Source organism: Silene latifolia, chromosome 4 (genome assembly GCF_048544455.1).
Source record: "Silene latifolia isolate original U9 population chromosome 4, ASM4854445v1, whole genome shotgun sequence".
Lineage (NCBI taxonomy): Eukaryota > Viridiplantae > Streptophyta > Magnoliopsida > Caryophyllales > Caryophyllaceae > Silene > Silene latifolia.
Window position 1 is genome coordinate 8,036,009 of NC_133529.1, and position 21,021 is coordinate 8,057,029.

At 39.2% G+C, this 21,021-nt stretch overlaps 3 protein-coding genes across 3 annotated transcripts; all 3 read left to right on the plus strand.

Moving 5' to 3' along the window:
- Positions 1-431: 431 nt before the first annotated feature.
- On the plus strand, positions 432-3,764 carry LOC141652799 ((+)-neomenthol dehydrogenase-like). Its single transcript, XM_074460398.1, has 4 exons — positions 432-673; positions 1,549-1,807; positions 1,910-2,104; positions 3,108-3,764. The coding sequence occupies exons 1-4, from the start codon at positions 576-578 to the stop codon at positions 3,378-3,380; spliced, it is 825 nt and encodes a 274-aa protein (XP_074316499.1). The 5' UTR covers positions 432-575; the 3' UTR covers positions 3,381-3,764.
- Positions 3,765-10,258: 6,494 nt separating this feature from the next.
- On the plus strand, positions 10,259-15,520 carry LOC141652793 (succinate dehydrogenase assembly factor 2, mitochondrial-like). The gene is made up of 5 exons (XM_074460393.1): positions 10,259-10,573; positions 10,675-10,764; positions 12,902-13,028; positions 14,849-14,917; positions 14,997-15,520. Exons 1-5 carry the CDS (start codon positions 10,452-10,454, stop codon positions 15,141-15,143), a joined length of 555 nt encoding a protein of 184 aa, XP_074316494.1. The 5' UTR covers positions 10,259-10,451; the 3' UTR covers positions 15,144-15,520.
- Positions 15,521-17,154: 1,634 nt separating this feature from the next.
- LOC141652800 (uncharacterized) lies at positions 17,155-20,431 on the plus strand. Its single transcript, XM_074460399.1, has 6 exons — positions 17,155-17,596; positions 18,128-18,392; positions 18,492-18,528; positions 18,999-19,104; positions 19,217-19,327; positions 20,059-20,431. Exons 1-6 carry the CDS (start codon positions 17,492-17,494, stop codon positions 20,173-20,175), a joined length of 741 nt encoding a protein of 246 aa, XP_074316500.1. The 5' UTR covers positions 17,155-17,491; the 3' UTR covers positions 20,176-20,431.
- The last annotated feature ends 590 nt before the right edge of the window (positions 20,432-21,021 follow it).

Below are 21,021 nucleotides of genomic sequence, written 5' to 3' on the forward strand. Positions count from 1 at the left end.
GCCTTTTGGACTCAGTCGAGCCCAAACCCAGACAACCCATGATACAAGAAATTTCAAATAAAAAAAAAAACAATATAAATGTAAACAGATTGCATCATAATCATGAACGCGTTTATATATCACAACCTAATTTTGGTTGTTACGTCTTAAATGCTATTAATAAGGACTAGTAGTGTCTAGTACGGACTACAAACTACTATATTTACAAAAAAAATCTCACTATACATACGGAGTATAATAAAGTGGATTAATTAACCGTATTAGGTTCTACCGTTAACTTTTAATCCATTTATAGCTCCCATGTTCATTAAAAAATTTACGATAGAAGAGGATTATAGGTGATAATTTTGATAAGATCCGGAAAGCTAGCATAGATGCTTAGCATCCCAACAAAATCCATCCTTATAATAAAAAAAACATTTATACACGTTAAATTTTGTTATTTGTTAGTTTTGTCTTTAGCTGTTTTATAGGACATGCAAACACGTAAAAACACACACAAATACAAGGATCGGACAACCTCTCACCATTATTACACCATAACACAATTCTAAACAAATTAAGAAAAAATAATAATGGGAGGAGGCACCAAAGAACGCTCTAAGGAACGTCGTGAAAAACGTCTCCATGAAATTTCTCTTCTTCGTACCATCCCTTATTCCGATCATCAACGGTATTTATTTCCTTTCTTTTTTTCCGTCATTTATACAATAGGTTTTTTGTTGCATGGTTAATTTGTCGTCTTAAAATGAACTTTTCGTGTTGCTAACATAAAGTATGGGGTGATTGAGGTAAGATTATGTACATCTGACTTCCTCTACCTTGTCATTTGTCGAAACCTTTTGGTGTTCGGTAATTTCGTCATTTTCATGCCTAAGGGCTACCAATCAACAACATTTTTTTTTTCTTTTTGGTTAAATTTGCTTTTATATAAATGACATTACATATTACGTGTCAAATGTTAACAATAATCATTGTCGATTCTATATGATGATTCATGTTGACCAGCTGCAATTCATTGGGAACATAGGTTTGTTGTTGTTGATGTCAATGGAGAACCTTAGTCATGCCCAAAGGCCAAAGGGAACCTTGTCCGGTTGTTTTTTCATATTTATGTGTAAAATTATCATCCGGTCCCCGATCAATGATTAAATATTAAATATTCACACACAAAGTCAATAGTTTAAATTTGGGCCCCTTATCATTTGCTTAAAGATCCGCCAATGGATGCTGTATTAATTTCTAGGGTGTTATGACTTATGATTATGATTTGGTCAAATGCAATACTTTGGGTTTCCTTTTGTTTGTTGATCTTACAAGTTACCACATTGATCTAAATTGGCATTGTGATGAGCTTATGAATTAGACGTGTTAATTTTCGACACGATTAATAAGCTGGCATCACGTGTAAGACCGTTTCATATAAGTTGGCGGGCCTAATAAAATTATACACTCTGGTTTCAAAAAAGTACTCCATGTCTTAGTTTCTTTTTCGATTCTTCAATTGTTTTTCTCTGATATACTTCTTGTTGTTTTCGAGTGACATAGGTGGTGGACATCCGAAACAATTGCAGTAGTGACAGGAGGAAACAGAGGAATTGGATTCGAGATAAGTAGGCAGCTGGCAGGTCATGGGATGACAGTCGTGCTTACGTCAAGAGACGTCAATGTAGGGATTGAAGCTGCCAAGGTGCTGCAGGAGGTTGGCCTTAACGTTGACTTCCATCAGTTGGATATTGTTGACCCTTCTTCTATCGCCGAGTTTTGTGACTGGCTCAAGGAAACCTATGGCGGATTGGATATTTTGGTAATTCGCGGTTTAGGGCTCAATTCAAACTATTTCCTCCCAGTTGGTCCATCTTCGGAAATATCCCTAAAAGTTATGATATTTTTGTATCCTTGTAAACAGGTGAATAATGCAGGAATTAATTTCAATGCTGGATCAGATAACTCTGTCGAACATGCCGAGCAAGTCATAAACACAAACTATCATGGTACAAAGCAGGTAATTGAAGCCATGATCCCTTTAATGAAGCCTTCGACTTCCGGTGCTCGTATTGTTAATGTCAGCTCAAGGCTTGGCAGATTGAATGGCAAAAGAAATGTAAGTACTCAACTCAAATGTTAACTGTTAAGAGTATAAAAACCGATCTTGAAACTCCAACCATCAGCGAACATTAAGAAGCATGTATGGGAGGCTCATTACATCTCACTTCAAGCCCAAAGGGCATTCGTGTGAGGGCCGAGGGGGCGTGTTTGAGACTCCAACAATCAGCTCAAGTTTTTTTTTTTTTTTTTTTTTTTTTTTTTTTTTTTTTTTTTATGACGAGGGGTTTAAGTAGGGATGGCAATGGAATCCAGATCCTGCCCAGATCCTGGGATCCAGATCCTACGGACCGGATATGGTTCACAACATCTTAGATCCAGTGGATAAGGATATGGATATGGATCGTATGGTCGAGATCCAGATCCTACCCTTAGATCCATTTTGATTTCATTTTCTTAAACAATAAGTTAAGTTAAACAAATAATCAAACTATATGCTTTGTTTTTGTAATATTTTTTCGTAAATTAAATCATGATTTTTTCTAATTAACATTTTTCGGTTAAAAAAAAATATTTTTTTAGTGTTATTGTAATTTCATAAGACTTTATTTTTATGTTTTTAAAATTTTAGCTTTATTATTTGTATCTAATAGAGAAAAATATTCGGTTACGTCGCAATAAAATCCAAAACATAATATTTTCATATTTTAAAAGGAAGTTTTCTTTTACTATCAAACGGATATGGATAGATCCTGATCCAGTCCAGATCCTGCGGATCGGATATGGATATAGGAATTTCAGATCCTGTAAATATGGATCGGATCTGGATCTTATAGGATCCTATCCAGATCCTATCCATTGCCATCCCTAGGTTTAAGCAATACCCTGCAAAGCACGTGTACCAAGGTAAGACATCCCTTAGGATGACAGGTAACCGCAACACTCCCGTGTGCCAGCTTAAGCTTTTGGTTGAGATGGTTTCATGACATTAACTTTTCCGACAGTTGAGAGATTTTTCTTTGTATTTACAAAGCATTCTTAATTCCTCTTCTGTTGCTCAGAAAATCGCAGATGAAACCTTGAGAGAACAGCTAGCAGATGAAGAAACACTTACGGAGGAATTAATCGAAGAAACTGTGAAAAATTTTGTGGAACAAGCAAAAGACGGAAGTTGGACATCAGGAGGATGGCCTGAGACCTACACAGACTACTCAATGTCAAAGCTTGCAATCAATTGTTACACTAGGTATATGGCTAAACAACTTGATGCTCGACCAGACGGTGAAAAAATAAGCATAAATCAAGTTTTCATCCGGATCGTAAAAGCGCCATGACGGGTTGGTGGGAATATATCGATCGAAGACGGGCCGATACGGGGTTTGGCTTGCATTGCTTCCTGGACAGTTAGCCACAGGAAAGTTTTTCGCTGAAAGACGTGAAATTAATTTCTAACTATTTCAACTCGATGTTGAAGGCATGTCAGCCTAGAAGAGCAAAAGCATTGTATATCAGCCTGGTAACTGGCTGTGGCATAGTAATCAAGATAGTTTTCTGAATTTTCGATAGCATCAGACAGTTCTTGGTGGATTATGTACAACAGTACAGGATGACTGTTATATATATACAGGATATCTATTGAATTATATTGCATTGTATTGTATTGTTTCTGAATTCTGATTTCTGTTTTGACTGTTATTAACAATAGTTCCTCTTTGATAGTGAGTTTATTTGGCTTACTAGCTGTACTTAAAAACTAGTGAGTTTATTTGGCTTTAGATTAATTATGTTTGTGAAATTAATGTTCTAGCTACCAATCTAGCATTCAGTTTAGTTATGTGCTCTAGAATCTAGATCAAGTTTAGTCACACTGAATTGCAGGTTTTTTTTTTTTTTGATGACGAGGGGGTTGAATCTCCCCGGGCCTATGCATTCCCGCACCACCACATGAACCATGAAAATCACCCCCTTCGGAGGCTGCAGTGGCCAAGTGATCATCGCCCCACCTGGTAGTCGAATCCGGGACTTCTTAACTCCTGCATTTCTGCAAGTTTCAAGGTTTAACCCGGCTACCACTGGACTAACACCACTTGGTTAAATTGCAGGTTTCGAAAGGCGCTTTAACATAAGTTTATTACAAAATCGTACAATATATTGTGTGTTAAAGATCCTTCGTAATCTTTTGTAATTATTTTATATTTACCGTATCTTTGTAATTATGGTAATTCTAGGATAGGTACCTTGCTCGTCAAACTCTTCTAATTGTATATATACCCATCGATTGTATTCATATAATTCATCAATGCAAATATTACTTTCATCCTATTCTTTACATGGTATCAGAATACTACGATCCTAAAGCCTCAAAACCCTAAATTTTTTTTTTCCATGGCTACCTCCGCAACCACCCTACCCAACCCCAATGAACCTCTCGTTCCTCTTCTCCTTGTCAATCTCTCAATAGTTGACAAACTCACACCCCTAACCTACATATCATGGCACGATCAAATCGAGTCACTCCTTTTTGGTTACGACCTCCTCAAATTCCTTGATGGAACCCACTTATGCCCCTCGGCCACCATCCCTGACCCCACCGACACCACCAAAGCCAAAACTATTCCCAACCCCGCCTACACCACCTGGAAACGCCAAGACCACCTTCTTAAAGGTGCCTTACTTGGCACCCTCGACCCTACCATTCACTCCCTCGTCATGCGAGCTCCCACCACACGTGATGTTTGGACCACCCTAGCCGCCACCTACGCCAATCCATCTCGAGCCCAAATCCTCCAAATAAAAGATCGTCTCAATTCCATTCGCAAAACAACCCAAAGCATTACTGAGTATATGCATGCTATAAAATCTTGTGCTGACAAATTAGCCGTTCTTGGCAAACCCATGAACCACGAAGACCTTGTTGCCAAAATCATTCGTGGTCTTGACTACTCCATCTATCACTCCGTCATCGATGCGGTTCAAGCTCGTGACGAACCCATCTCTTTCGAGTCCCTTCATGAAAAGCTCCTCAATTTTGAACTCACCAACTCCCATCACAACAACCCGACACCCTTCCCTGCCACGGTTCATGCCGCCTCCTACAACACCCGACCCAACACTCACTACACCCGACCCTCGACCTCTGCCACTCCACCCCCAATTGATACAAACCAACCCAAACAAGACCCTCCATTCAAAGGCTCGTGCCAATATTGCGGTGCAAAGGGTCACGTCCTGTTCTTTTGCTTCAAATTCAAACGTGATTACCCCAATGTGGTCTTACCCACTCGCACCTTGAACCGCCAGCCACGCCCTAACCCACAGGCTCACACCGCTGCCACCGGCCCTCCACCTGTCCCTAACCCGTCCTCTAGCTATCTCCTTGATAGTGGTGCCTCTCACCATCTCACTCGGGACCTCGACACTCTCGCTCTTCACTCTCCTTATGACGGTGGTGACGAGATTGTCATCGCTGATGGTTCTTCTTTACCCATAACCCACATAGGTTCGTTCGTTTTTTCGCACTCCTCGTCTGTTTTAAATTTCAATGATGTCTTGTGTGTGCCTCGTCTTTCTCGTAATATTATTTCCATCTCCAAACTTTGTCGTGACAATAATATCCTCTGTGAATTCACTTCTACTTCTTGTTTTATAAATGACAAAATCTCGGGCCGCACTCTTCTCCACGGACAGCTTAAGGATGGAGTCTATGAATGCATTCTTTCTGTCCCTCGTCTTCACGCCTGTCAAGCCTCATCAACCCCGGATTGGCATCACAAATTCGGCCATCCGTCTATCCAAATTTTAAATTTTTTACGTACTCACTTTAGTTTACCTATTCCGTCTTCATTTACCAATAATTGTAATTCTTGTGATATACACAAGAGTCATAAGTTAGCTTTTCATCAAAATACAATACGTTCCAATGCTCCTTTGGATTTAATTTTTTCGGATGTTTGGTCCTCTCCTATTATGTCTCATGACGGGTTTAAGTATTACATCATATTTGTTGATCATTTTACTAAATTCATTTGGCTCTACCCCATGAAACTCAAGTCTGATTCCACACAAATTTTTATTCGCTTCCGCACTCTCGTTGAAAAACAATTTAAACGACCTATTCTACAACTTTACTCCGACAATGGTGGTGAGTATATAAAATTATCTCACTCTCTTGCTACCCACGGCATTGGTCATCTCACCACCCCACCCCACACACCCGAATTAAACGGGTACTCCGAACGGCGTCACCGTCATATTGTCGAAACTGGTTTAGCTCTTCTTACCCATGCCTCCATGCCAACTACTTACTGGCCTCACGCCTTTACCACAGCTGCGTATCTCATAAACCGTCTCCCAACTCCCACATTAAAACATAAGTCTCCTTTCACTTGCCTATTTGGTTACGTCCCAAACTACACCAAACTCCGTTGTTTTGGTTGTCTCTGCTATCCCTGGCTTCGTCCATATACCCAACACAAATTAGACCCTCGTTCTACACCCTGTATCTTCGTCGGATACTCTCCCACGCAAAGTGCTTACTATTGCCTTGATCCCATTACTTCGAAAATATATGTCTCTCGACATGTCAAGTTCATCGACTCTGATTTCCCCTATTCCCGTCTCACCTCCTCTCCTGTTCTGAGCACTCCCCACTCCATCACCGATTGGACAGTCACTCTTGTCCCTTCCCCCACGGCTACCCTGCCTCCAACCTCCACCACGTCCTCCTTATCCCCTCCTATCACTGACCCACCCACTCCCTCCACTGTCAACACTCCCGCAACACCCACTGTCACAACTCCCGTTCCCTCGCCCATTCTATCACCTAGTCCACGCACTCCCACACCCCCCCCCCCCCCCACCACCTCCACCTACTCATGGCCATGGCACTCGCCTGTCCCACAACATTGTGAAACCCAACCCGAAATATGCCAAGTTAGCCACGGTTTCCTCCCCTTCTCGCCTTCCCAAAACAGTTAAACAAGCATTGATCGATCCCCTATGGCGTGAGGCAATGCAACTTGAGTATGATGCTCTTATTCGCAACCAAACATGGACTCTTGTCCCCTCCCAACCCACCATGAATGTAATAGGATGTAAGTGGATATTTCGCATAAAATACAATGCTGACAATACTATTGATAAATATAAAGCGCGTCTTGTAGCGAAAGGTTTTCTCCAACGACCTGGCATTGACTACTCAGACACGTTTAGTCCAGTGGTCAAGCCTGCAACGGTCCGTCTGATTCTTTCAATTGCACTCACTAATGGTTGGTGTCTTCGCCAACTGGATGTCAACAATGCTTTCCTTCAAGGCAACTTAAATGATGAAGTTTACATGTCCCAACCACCGGGGTTTCTTCATCCCGACACACCCAATTACGTTTGCAAATTATCGAAGGCTATTTATGGTTTAAAGCAAGCTCCTCGAGCGTGGTATACCACTCTTAAGGAATTTCTCATTGCCTCGGGTTTTCGTGGCTCCTTATCTGACCCATCGCTATTCTATTTGCACGCCTCTACTCATACTCTGTTTCTCTTAGTCTATGTCGATGACATTGTTGTAACAGGTTCAGATGTAACCCATGTCAATGCCTTCATTGATCTCTTGTCCAGGAAGTGTAACGCCCCGAAAATCAAGCAGACAGCTCAAAATAGCCCTTTTATTAACAAAAGACAGCAGCGGAATACAAGGGCGTCACCGCCGTATTCCCCCTCCGGAGAATACAAGGCTTATACAATTAAAATAAATAAACTATTAAAGTTTAAAACTATTTACAACTTATACTTATTATCATCTATAATGTCAATTCCTCACACTTGACCTTCCCCGATACCTGTACCTGAAAAAGAGTGAGAGTAACGGAATCAGCCAACCACAGGCTGAGTATGACTCCAGTTCCCTCCCTCGGCCTTATGTCATATCCATTATCCAATAGGAATTTCTCCTTATTACCATATGATCCCATACAATAACTTAACAGAATACAGTATTCCCTGCCATGGACCAACATGGTGTCCCACAAACATTTTATGACTACCATACCAACAGGATATATATTCATATGACACTAATGCCGGTATACCATTACTGAATTAGAGAAACATTATGGAGATCCACACTCACCCAGGTCTAAGACCCACCTCCATGTACACAGGAACAGAATAATTTCACTCGGGCCAACGCCCTTAGTTCTCATGGGCCAACACCCATTTCTTTATATATATTTGGAGTACTCCCGGAGCCAACGCCCCCTTCTGTGTACACAGGTTACGACATAATGTCACCTCAAATCAATAATCGTATCCCGAATGCTACAATTGGCCAATTATGCAATATAACAGAAGTACTCTTATCACAGTCATGTATTCATAAGACGATAACTAATATAGCATGTGAGCAGTATAACAATTATAAGACGAAATTAACAATAAACATATAAACTGATTATTTCTAATTTCTTATTTCAAGGCAAACAATTACTTATATCGACAAAGGGTACCGAAATCATACCTTAAATAGAATATGATATAAAGATCGCGCTATATTTTAAGAAGTACCCGGCTCACTTATTACTTAAATACGCCTATTCCCATGTCTGAGCTTCTTCTATTGTTCGTTTGTTTTTGTGTTGAACGCTAATCACCCCTAATCAAAAACATGATTTCCGTAGTATGTATACGTAGTCTTTAGGCAACCTAGGTGAGTCACCAAAGTAGGCTACGTGTAGATTGTATAGAATTCTTTTTTTTTTTTTTTTTTGATAACTATCTATAAAAGTAAAATTTACGTAATAAAAAGGATAATTTTACGGGTTATTACAGGAAGTTCTCGCTCAAAGACTTGGGCACGCTCTCCTATTTTTTGGGTGTCGAAGTCACCCCCAATGCCGCAGGTTTGTTGCTCACACAATCCAAATATATTTATGATGTTCTTGAGAGGTTTAAGATGGTGGATGCTAAGCCGTATCCCACACCCATGGTACCGTCCCCATCTCTTACTCGTGACTGTGGCTCCGCATCTGCTAATGCTACTGAATATCGGGCTGTGCTTGGCTCCCTACAGTACTTGTCATTCACGCGTCCTGACATCGCCTTTAGTGTGAATCGTTTGTCCCAATTCATGCAAGCTCCGTCTGATATTCATTGGGTTGCCCTAAAGCGTGTCCTACGCTATCTTAATGGCACTTGCAACGTTGGTTTGCAGCTATATCGTGCATCCCCTCATTGTCTTCACGCGTTTTGTGATGCCGATTGGGGAGGTGACAAAGACATTTATACTTCCACTTCTGGTTACATTACATATTTGGGTCGGAATGCGATCTCATGGTCTTCTAAAAAACAACGGGCTCTTGCCTTATCTTCAACTGAAGCGGAATTTCGAGCAGTGGCCGATACCACCTCCGAACTCACCTGGGTCAAATCCCTTCTATCTGAACTTCGTGTGCTTCCATCTGGTACTCCCGTCATTTATTGTGACAACCTAAGTGCTACTCACTATGCCGCTAACCCGGTTTTCCACTCACGAATGAAACACGTCGCATTGGCATTTCACTTTGTTCGTGAGCAAGTTCAAAACGGCACTCTTCGAGTGCAACATATCTCTGGCGATGATCAACTAGCTGACATTCTCACTAAGCCTTTGCTACGTTATCGACATCGGTTTTTGTTATCCAAGCTTGGTCTCGCTTTTAGCTCGTCCATCTTGCGGGAGGCTGTTAAAGATCCTTCGTAATCTTTTGTAATTATTTTATATTTACCGTATCTTTGTAATTATGGTAATTCTAGGATAGGTACCTTGCTCGTCAAGCTCTTCTAATTGTATATATACCCATCGATTGTATTCATATAATTCATCAATGCAAATATTACTTTCATCCTATTCTTTACATTGTGTAGCCTCTATACAGGGTAAAAAGAAAATTATGATCATACCTAACTCAAAAATCGAGTGGCGCACAAGCACAAGATAAAAAGGCTACCATAAGATAGTTATGACCTCTTAAAGTTTTCCGGATAAAAAAATTGGGTATTTCGTGTAAAATGTCAAATTTTCCGTAATATTTATATGTGAGGTATATTAGGAGACATGGTAAAATTAAACCTATTGAATAACTCGATTTGAATAACCCGGGCGTGCCGGCACAAAGATTCGAACGGACAAGTTCCATCCAATCTAATTGGAATGTCTTTTATAAGAAAGTGATTCGACTGAACATGAACCGATCCCTAAATAAGAAGGTGACATATACAAACAATTTGTCCGGTTACCGAACCGGCAACGTGTTACCTTCCGAAACCTGCAATTCAATTACCTAAATTCCAGTCCCTCAAAACTAGTTAAATTTTCAATTGTACCCCATTCCCGCATTCAATCAATTAATCACTAAACCTTCACTCAAATTTTAATGGCGATGTTACGAAGAACAGCTTCTTCTCTTACTCGCCTCGTCAATTTCTCCATTGCTTCTCGCCACCATGCCAACACCACCTTTGCTGCTCCTTCAATTTCTACCTCCAATTTATTCACGTATATTATTTCTCTTCTCATCTCCATTCTCATTTTCGTTACGATTTTAATCAATGTTATGATGATTTGTTTAATTGTTTGTTGTTTTGTTGAATCCGCAGGAAGTTGCAGGATTTTTCGACGACGCAGCGATCATTTTCGACTGAAATTGATTTTTCTGATTCAGAAATTAGACGCCGAACTCTAAACAGGTAATTTCAATTTTTATCACCGTGTTTTCTCGATTTATGCTAATCTTCTCTGTATCGTTCCAATTTTATCTAATGTCTTTGTCATCATATTTTCAATTTGAGTACCGCGCAGATATAACATCCACGAAATTATATTATCGTTAATTGGAGAATGTGTTCTAATCGCTCCATGTAAAAAAATTATTTGCTGTGTTTGGATTTGTCAAATAGGAGTTGGAATTTAATCGTATGCAATTAAACTTGATTTGATTCCTTGGTTAATTTGCGATAATCAATTAATATCCGTCATTCTTTGCCATTTAGAGTATAGCAAAGCAAGTAGCATGACTTATTTAACTGCTTAGTAGCAGGATTGTCAATGGCAATTGTCGTTACACGTCATTTGGAAAGAGAGTTAGGGTTAGCACATATTGATCATTCTGACTCCATCATAGTAGTGAGTCTTCTGTGAGTCGGTTGTATGCATACAACCACGTCGTTAACTCTATTATAAAATCAGGAAAGTAGCATTATGTAGCTTGGTTATATTAAGCGTCTCATAATAGTTTTCAAGTCAATTAGTTTGTTCCCGTCTTCTTTTTCCTTCCTTAGTCCTATTTGTTAATGACGTACTTCTTAAGGTAGTCAATGATAAGAGGTGCAAGTGGGGCTCTTTATTAACAAGTAGCAAAGTGTGCTTACTTATAATCGCCCTATAGTCATTCCGCACTACCACTGGACCACAACCACCATAAAAGAAACCTGCCAATGAAATTACAATTAAACTAGAGATCGGTTGAAATATTCTCCTGCTATGTTAGCTTTTACAGAAACTGAGAAACTAAATTGTAAAAGAGTAGATTTAAGAAAACAAGTGGGAATTTTCAAAGGGATATAAGATAGAGAGAGTTTGAGGATGGAGTTGTTAGAAGGGTAAGTTTGGTGGCTGGGAAGGAAAAAACAGTGTGTGGAGGAGGCTTCAGAAGATCAGAAGGGAGGGTTTGATCAACAGGAGGTGAAAGTCGATCACTTGGGTGATATGGTAGTGTGAAACACAGGGGCCATTAAGCGGTGGTTTGTGGTGGTCCATTGGGTAGGAGAGGGAGGAGGAATGAAGGTTGGTGGTGGTTTAGTTATTAGGTGACTAGATCAGTTAGTAGACAAGTTTTTTTTACCCGTGATTAATAGATATGTTAGGCGAGTTTAAATTTAATTAGTAATTGCAGGTGTGGTAAATATAATCGTTTATTTGAACAATTTGGTAATTTTGGAACAAAAGACTTATTCGAAATGGAAATAAAGAGAATTAGGAAGGAAAAATCATTCTTAGGAAAAAAAATATATAAACAACATTATCATCATCATCATTGTGCTGATTTACACAACCTTACCCCTATATAGCAATACAAAAAAGTTGTTTGCGAATGACCCAAAGCGAAAATTGTGTCGAGAATTGCTTTTAACAACTGCTACTTCGCAATAACAACTAATCGCACATGTAATTCATCTTTAGCTCCAGATATAAGAATATGGAATAAAACAGTAGGAAGATGAGAGTATTACATATGTAGAGCGGATTAGACGGCAAAGCATCTTGGTCCAAGTTGACATGAGTTGACCAAAAGTAAAATGTGTCCTAGTAATTTTTTTCCCCAACAAGAGAGTATGTGAGTTAGGTGCGTGATATGTCACCAGCATGAACCCAAGTGTTATGTGAGCCACACTTAGTTGAAAAAAGCATTTATTAGGCGTGGCTCAGTAAGTTACTAGCCATAGTGCCATACGCCGCAATCCGTCTTATAGATGAACTGCAACCGTCTAGGCACACCACTATACAGTTTCCATATGGTTTTCCTCCTAGTTCTTTTATATGCCTTTCTCTTTGTCACATTATCTTGAGCTCTTAATCCCTTATATGTTAACCCTCTTAAAAATCTAAGAAGGTATTGCTGCGCAAAATTTCACACAATATTTTGAAAGTACAAATTTGTTTGCGAAAACCAGCGTGCCTCGTAATCTATGAGATGTGCACCTTCATCCAAATCTCAACGCTTTGGGTCCTCATCGCCTCTGTGCACCTTTGTCTTTTAAAACAATATTTTAGTGTTGAGATTAGTACTGGTAAATAGTAAACATATCTATTTATGTAATGGTGTAGGTTGCTGTATAGGAGCAAGCAACGAGGGTTGTTGGAATTGGATTTGGTTCTAGGAAAGTGGGTCGAAGACAATATTGATTCCATGGATGAAAATGGAGTCAAATCGCTCATCCAAGTTCTTGATCTGGTTTGTACACGAACTCTCCTTTGTTTTGCTCTTATTAAACCATCATCATATGTTACATATTTTTTTTTTATGTAGATGAATTGTTATGAGTTGTGGAAGTTAATTACAATGCCAAGCTCAAAAATAATTGCCAATCTGTGCGATTCTGTCCTAGTCAACATACTTTTAATTTTTTTTAAGTTTCACAAATTGTATCCAGTATCCACAATGATAAGGTAATTTGTGAACCGGGTACAGTTTGTTAGGCATTGTTGTTACCAATTTCTGTTATTGCGGTTGAATCATGTTAGACTTGTCACTTGTTTATCTCTTACTTGACATTCTCATTTTCTGAATGCATCTACACTATATCAGGAGGTGATATTTTGGAGTGTACCTTTACATTTAGAAAAATGTAAGATGTGTTGACTAATCATAAGAAGTTCATTGCTCTTAATGTCTTGCCATTAGTATATGCTTTTCAAGTAATCTCAGCTAAATGTATGCATTGGAAAATCAAGAAATCACGTGAGGACAACTGGGGTTTCAGACCCCTTGGTCAAACGAAAGGAAGTGAATATATGCTTAGTTTGTGACTTTTGAACATGATGTTTAGCTGTGTACTAAACATGGAACATATAACTGTTTTGTTGTGTACTCAATTTAAAATTTGGAGAATTTAGATTGAATGCACTTCCAGTTATAGGTTATAGGAGAACACTGATCAAATTTTTGACATAGGGGATTGGACTAGGTATATCCGATTATGTTTCCCCTTCATAGGCAGTCTCTTTTGAAACATCAGAGTAATCCTGATGAAACTAAGAGTGAAATGTAAGGGTCTGTCATATCTATGGTGTTGCCAAACCCCCAAGCCTTAAGCTTCCAATTGTGCTGTTTGTTTGAAGGTAGGATATGGAGTAAATTGTGACTGACAAGTTTTAAGCTGGCCTTTAAGGCTTTAATACTCCGTATTACGCATAGGACTTTGCAAGTCGAAGGCTGTCTGTATAATTACGCATTGGTTGGGCCATGACCTGATCTTTAATTTTCTTCCAAATTTGAATAATTTGGATGAGGTTGCTGCGAGCATATCATGATTCTCTCCATTTCCTAAAAAGAAATGGAGAGTCCATTTCCTATGAATGGTCCGGATCGCATTCTGACATCATCTAACGGTTCTAAATTTATAAGAAATGGAGAGTCCATTTCCTATGAATGGTCCGGATCGCATTCTGACATCATCTAACGGTTCTAAATTTATGTATAGAAATAAAGGAAAAATAGAGGTGAGAGGGGAATTTTTTTTAAAAGAGGTTGGGAGAGGAAATGGGCTCTCCATTTCCTAGAAGAAATGGAGAGGATCCTAATCCGCTGCGAACCATGATGATATTGAAGTCATCTTTCTCTTATGAGTTTCTTCTGTTTGACTGACACCATTTTAGTCCCTCTCATTTATTAACATACCAGTATACCACCATCACTGGATCATTTGTCCTGGTTCCTTGAATTTTTCAATCATGAGTTTTGTCAATATTTGCTGTTCTTATGCTTGAACCCGGTCCACCAAACGAGTACCACGGTTGTTTTTCAGAACCCTAAGCCCGGCCCTCATTGCTTAAAATGCATGTTTTCCATGATATTATCTGAAATTATGTCTCAGTTTTTTGTATTTTTCCAATCACGAGTTTTGTCAATATTTGTTGTTCTTATGCTTGCACCTGGTCCACCAAACAAGTATGGAGTACTACGATTGTTTTCCAAAACCCTAAACCCTGTCCTCGGTGCTTGAAACTAAATCTCAGTTTTTTTTTTTTTTTTTTTTTTTTTTTTTCATACAGGAAAACCCAGACTTGTGGAGGTGGTTGAGTGGACAGGAAGCACCACCTGAGTCGGTCATTGAGAACCCTGTGAGTTTCCAACTGTGTAGCTGGATCTTCTTGTCTATATATTCTAAGCATACATTTGACACAGAATAATAAAATGTAGGTTTTCACTGCTATTCGAGAGAAGGTTGCAATCAATCTAGACAGCTATGCAGCTCCAGAGACGCGAGCAACACCAGGACAACCATGGGTCAGAGGATGGGATGATATTAAGAAGGGCAAAGACAGTCCTGTCTCCGGGAATCAGTAACCCTTCCATCCATGAAGCAAGTAATTATCACTTAAACATATACTTATATGAGATGGGTCTCACGCACGCGTGAGACCAACCAATGATCCCTATCATTAGACTAAGGATTACATGAAGGATCCAGGTTGGTTCACATGTAAAGCCGGCTTATACAATTACGTTGGTGTAGATGATGAGGGTGTGTATTTGCATAAGCAGCTTACAAATTACAATTGACGACTAAATAAGATGCATCCGATAAAGGAGATGGCAGCACAGTGAATACAAATCTGTGGTAGCACCATTGTTTGTTTTAGACATCTTTAATACCGAATTGTTATTTTTGTTTTTTGTTAAAAGGATTTACAAAGGTAATATACTGATGGTTTGGTCCTAAACAGTAAACACCAATCCCTGACCTCCTCCAGTGAGCGGTCGTTGCACTGAGATGTAATGCCATTGTGATTAGTCAAGATAGTAGACAAACTCACATAGATCGAGCACCAAGGTAAAGTACAAATTTGAAGTAATGCATGTCAAAAAAGAAAGAGGTAAAAGAAAAATGAGTTAAACGAGCTAGTTTGCGAATGTAGTCCTAGTCCGCTCAGCTACATATAGTTTACCTAGAGCTTGACAACCATATACCGAATACGGTTTTGAAACTTGTATCGGATATAAATCACCGAAGCAAAAAAAATTTGTTGATGATTTACCTCTAAAAGCAGATAAAAATATCTATTGATAGAAGAATCTAAACATAAGATGAGGTATTGGTATTGCTATTCGGTATCACAAATTCTCATTTAAGACGACATTATCCGTCTTAAGCTAGTGCCGTCTTAAGAGAGACTTACTGGGTCGGTATTCACTACCTGGGTCAGCCTCCAAGTAGTCTCTCTGTCCCGATCAATTATGTTAATATTTGATTTATAAGAATCTTACTGAATTATTTACATTTTCTTATACATGAGTTTTATCTTGTGTAAATGAGTCCTTAAAAAGTTGAAGAGAAAAAAGTAACCATAACTTTACATATTAATTTCATTCCTTGATTTTATGAAAAGGGACAAAATAACTTGTGGAAAAGAAGCATTGAGTGAGAGCCCTCGGAGAGAAATGAGGTAGAAGTAGCTTTTAACGTCGTTGTGTTCGTAAATGTCAATGAATTCAATTCAGTGTCTGACAATTGCGTACACCCAACTAGTTAGTCTAATAAATTCTAACAGTTGGCATTGCTCAACTTGTAACTAAATCATACGACTGCATATTTGATGTTATTTTCTTATTATAGTCTCGCTTGCAAGTTACAGAGGGTTAGGAATAAAAACACAAATTCTCATTTGTGACGGACAAATTCCGTCACAAGTTTGTGACGTGAGACAAAGGGGCGAGTGGGAGAAGGTTGTGAGAGGCAACAAGCTTGTGACCGTTGCAAGCAAGACGGACTGAAAAAAAAAATTGCTTCAAAACCCGAAGAAGATTTTAACCCTAAAAGTAATTGCCCAATGGAGTATGAATAGTTCATGGGTTATAACTAGAGCTGGCAAACAATGACACGACACGAAAACACGACACGAACCCGACATGATAATAACGGGTTTGGGTTGAGGCTTAATGACCCATTTATATAAGTGGGTCGACACGAACACGACACGATATTTAATTGGGTTGGGTTTGGGTTAAGCTCTCTAGACACGAACCCGACACGAAAGACCTGTTTATTAAGTGAATCGTAATTTTTCTTGATCCTCCATCAGATAAATATACTTAAAACTTTCCAAATATGGACAAGACACGAAAACATAACACGAACCCGACACGAAATTAACGGGTTAGGGTTGGGGCTTGATGACCCATTTATGTAAGTGGGTCGACACGAAACTTAATTGGGTTGGGTTTGGGTTGGAGGATCTGTGACCCGTTTACATGTGACACGAACACGAACCCGACACGACTCGATCTGTTTGCGAGGTCTAGTTATAACTCATATGTCAAAACCATATTATAATATGATCACAAATTCATAATTCACAACATCTTCAGCATGCCACATAAAAAATCTAAACAAATGATTGAGATGGAAGGAGTATTTTATCGAATATACCCACTCCGTATTTGACTCATTGGGACCGAAAAACAAATAATAAATACGGAGTACGTAACACACAGCAAGTAAAATATTGATTGAAAACACAGCAAATCATGTGAACCTGGAAGTCACCATCTACAGTCTGTCATATAGTTTGCTGCTTCTGCATCAACATTTCCTTCAAAATTCCAGCAGCTTTGATATACAAAAATTACTCAACATAGTGAAACAGAACAGTAGCAGTATATTATACAGTATATACAACAATCAGAAGGAAGGAATGATGGGGGATGATGTCAATGGAGATGAAGGAAAGACAATCAAGGAACAGCATAAAATCTCCCTTATGAGAGCCTATGTCGAATCTCGTGATCCCGCCTCTAAGGTACTTCTTCGTTTTCACCTTGCATTTTTACTTTGCAAATGTAATGGGGATAACTAGCTCTAGAGATTTTCAGAAATCGGGATCATTAATACGGAATACTTCTTCCATTCATTTCATTTCCATGCGTTAAATTTATGTTATTACGGTAACTTCTACTCCGTATATATCATGGAATTCAAAAAAATAAATATGTTAGAATATAACAATTAACAAAGAAGAGGTGGTGTTACAGTAGCAGGACAAAACCTTCGTTAATCTCCTAATTACTCCCTCCGTCCTAATCAAGTAATCATTTGTTTACCTTTGATTAAAATACCCTTACAGAGAATAAAAAAGGTAAACAAATGAATGAGACGGAGGAAGTATATGCAAAGATGGTTCAAGTAGTCAACAATAAGCCATGATCAGAACAAAAAAGTGATTCTAGTTACATTACCAATCCTTCGTGGCCTTGTGTTGAAATGAAAATATGTAATCAATTTACCTGTGAAATTAGTCGTTAAAAAAATCAGGGAATGATGTATGAACCAGGAGGAAGATGACTTAATGTTGCGGAGATTCTTAAGAGCACGAGATTTAGATGTCGAGAAGGCCTCTTCATTATTTTTGAAGTACCTGAAATGGAAGAAGAGTTTCATGCCAAACGGTCATATCTCAGAGGACGAGATAAAGTACGATCTTTCACAAAACAAGTTGTTTATTGGAGGATTAGATAAGATTGGGAGACCTATTACTCTTGTTTATGGAGGTAGACATTTCCAAAATCCCAAATCTGGGGGTCTTGATGAGTTCAAGAGTATGTTTCTTCCTACACCCTATCCATCTATCATTACCTGCTATCTGAATTTCCGACATTGTTTTTATCTGATCTATCCTTGATTGTGTTGTTTTACAGAATTTTGTGCCTACACTCTCGAAAAGATAATCGGAAGGTCCCTCTCTACATTTTTTAGATTACTCATGACTTTATTTATTAGACTCTTAACCCTTTGGCCAAACCAAATATGACACTCGAGATTCGAGAATATGGGTATGATATTGGTATTCAACACTTTTTTTTTATTAAAGGGATAAAACCCGGCGTCCTACAGCGAGTAGAGTCCCAAAGAAAAGTTCACAAGGAAACCGAAAAGTATCAAAAAAACTAAAACATTATATGGGAGGTGAGAAATGAAGCTATTTTTGAGAACAAGATGCCTTGCTGGGTAGGGCTTCACTAAACTCAAAATTTGAATTATGGTAACTCGACACTTAAATATATAAACCCATGTCCGACAACTGTACCCGAGTCTAAGTAACATAGGTTGCGTCTGAACTAAAATCGGCCCTGAACTTCTTAAACTAATCTGAGTTAATGTCCATAGAAACTCATATTACTATTATTACTCTTATATGTACTCAGGATGCCGCCCGGACAGGAAAAGTTTACAGCAATAGCAGATGTAAAAGGATGGGGATACTCTAACAGTGATATCCGGGGATATCTTGGTGCTCTCTCTGTTCTCCAGGTGAAAGCCATCACCCTAGTTAGTGACAACTGACAATTATCATGCCTAAAGGGATTCAGTCTTTGTAGTGGCGGAGAATGATGTGTTCAATGGTTTGTTTCTGATTCTGCAGGACTGTTACCCAGAAAGATTAGGGAAGATGTTCATAGTTCATGCCCCTAAAGTCTTTATGACTGTATGGAAGATGATCTACCCCTTCATTGACGATAACACTAAGAAAAAGGTGATGTACATTAATCCTCTATGTCGTGTATACAAACATGTAGACCTATACTCGGGCCGGGCTAGGGTCGGGTCGGGCTGGCCGGGGCGGGTCGGGCTTTCCTGGTCAGGCCGAGCTGGGATATGCTTGACCCGGACCAGGCCCGAGGCGGGCTAAAGGCGGGCCGGGCTAAGGGGTCTTACCAATTTATTTTTATTTCTTATTATTTTTGCTAAAATGGCGGACCAAGGCCGGGCCGGGCTGAAATTTTAGGACCAGGCCCGGGCCAGGACATGCCACGACCGGGTTGGGTCAGGCCAAGTTGCATAAAATAACGGGCGAAGGCGGGTTGGGTTCGGGTCGGGCCAGGTCAGCCCGTGCTGATGGCCAACTATGTTAACATTGCGAGTAATTTTGATTTATGCCCTAATAAAATAAATCAAAAAACGACCTGTAACCGCAATTCTTATGCAGCGAAGTATAGACTATAGAGTTATGTTACTCCGACACTTCACTTAGCTGCCGTGTCGCGTATCCGACACCTATTTGGCCGATGCTGACACGAAACTTGGACACTTTACTTTAGACCAAAAATTTGAAAAATTCGCACATGATATGCCTTTGGAGGGTGGGGGGTGTGGTAGATCTATGTCCTTAACTGAATTGAAGTCGTCAACTATAGGTCTACTAACGTATTCCGTACATGATATGATCATACTGGTGAAACTGACTTCGATTTTTGGAATTTACAGATAGTTTTTGTGGACAGCAAACAACTGAAATCAACCTTGCTAGAAGACATTGAGGAAAGCCAAATACCTGACGTATATGGAGGAAAGCTGCCATTCACACCGATCCAAGATGCCTGATCGTATAGAGCATTGACAGGTCCTTGATTCCAGCATAGTGATCACTCCCTTAAACTACAAATCAACAACGCGCAGATGTTAATGAGGTGGATTCAATTAAAGAATCCGGCAAATGATGCATTGTAGTTTCTGTTGAAACATATAGAATGATAAGCTCGTATTAAGTTACGAGGGTACCTGGTATTTAGTTGTACGAACGCCTGACTGGTTCTTGTTGTACAACTTACAATCCAATAATCAACCAGCAGTTCGATAAGGCTTCCAAGTTCCACCTGTAGCGTGCTAAACTGGTCGGATGCACGTAGTCTTATCCCTTGTTGCCTTGTTGGTTCAACAATTCCCGTATGACTAATAATAAAAATTACAGACAAATTTGCAGAGCACGATATCAGATGCATATCTCAGCACCTGGATCATTAGTGCAACACCAAGGTTATTATTAGTCATACGGGATATCGTGCTCTGCAAATTGCTACTATAGAAAACCTGGTGAATTTTATGGATAGATTTCTACTATTTCAGTTCTTTGAGATCGTTTCATGAACCCGAAGTGCAAAATACCTGAATCGGCTTAACCAGAATGGACACAACCTGAAACGATCTCAAAGAACTGAAAAAAGTCCAGACACACATTCATCCAAGAACTTTAGCCACCGATCCACCATTGATTGACACTATAATTCATTCTACATTTACTCAATTACTCCTAAATCATACACAAATCCTTCGCAATCCCAAATTGCAGAACAAATAAAAACCCACCAGATATGGAAAATAGCAGCAAATTTGCAGAAATTCTGAAATAAAACGAGGACAATCTACTTGAATGACTACAAAAACCACTGC

What these genes read in the sequence shown, in the direction of transcription:
- LOC141652799 (XM_074460398.1), top strand. Translation starts at nt 576, where the DNA reads ATGGGAGGAGGCACCAAAGAACGCTCTAAGGAACGTCGTGAAAAACGT. An exon ending in ATGGCGGATTGGATATTTTG is followed by an intron (nt 1,808 to 1,909) that starts GTAATTCGCGGT and finishes CCTTGTAAACAG; the next exon opens with GTGAATAATGCAGGAATTAA. An exon ending in GATTGAATGGCAAAAGAAAT is followed by an intron (nt 2,105 to 3,107) that starts GTAAGTACTCAA and finishes TCTGTTGCTCAG; the next exon opens with AAAATCGCAGATGAAACCTT.
- LOC141652793 (XM_074460393.1), top strand. Translation starts at nt 10,452, where the DNA reads ATGGCGATGTTACGAAGAACAGCTTCTTCTCTTACTCGCCTCGTCAAT. An exon ending in TCTACCTCCAATTTATTCAC is followed by an intron (nt 10,574 to 10,674) that starts GTATATTATTTC and finishes TTGAATCCGCAG; the next exon opens with GAAGTTGCAGGATTTTTCGA. An exon ending in TCATCCAAGTTCTTGATCTG is followed by an intron (nt 13,029 to 14,848) that starts GTTTGTACACGA and finishes TTTTTCATACAG; the next exon opens with GAAAACCCAGACTTGTGGAG.
- LOC141652800 (XM_074460399.1), top strand. Translation starts at nt 17,492, where the DNA reads ATGATGGGGGATGATGTCAATGGAGATGAAGGAAAGACAATCAAGGAA. An exon ending in CTCGTGATCCCGCCTCTAAG is followed by an intron (nt 17,597 to 18,127) that starts GTACTTCTTCGT and finishes TGTATGAACCAG; the next exon opens with GAGGAAGATGACTTAATGTT. An exon ending in GTGCTCTCTCTGTTCTCCAG is followed by an intron (nt 19,105 to 19,216) that starts GTGAAAGCCATC and finishes CTGATTCTGCAG; the next exon opens with GACTGTTACCCAGAAAGATT.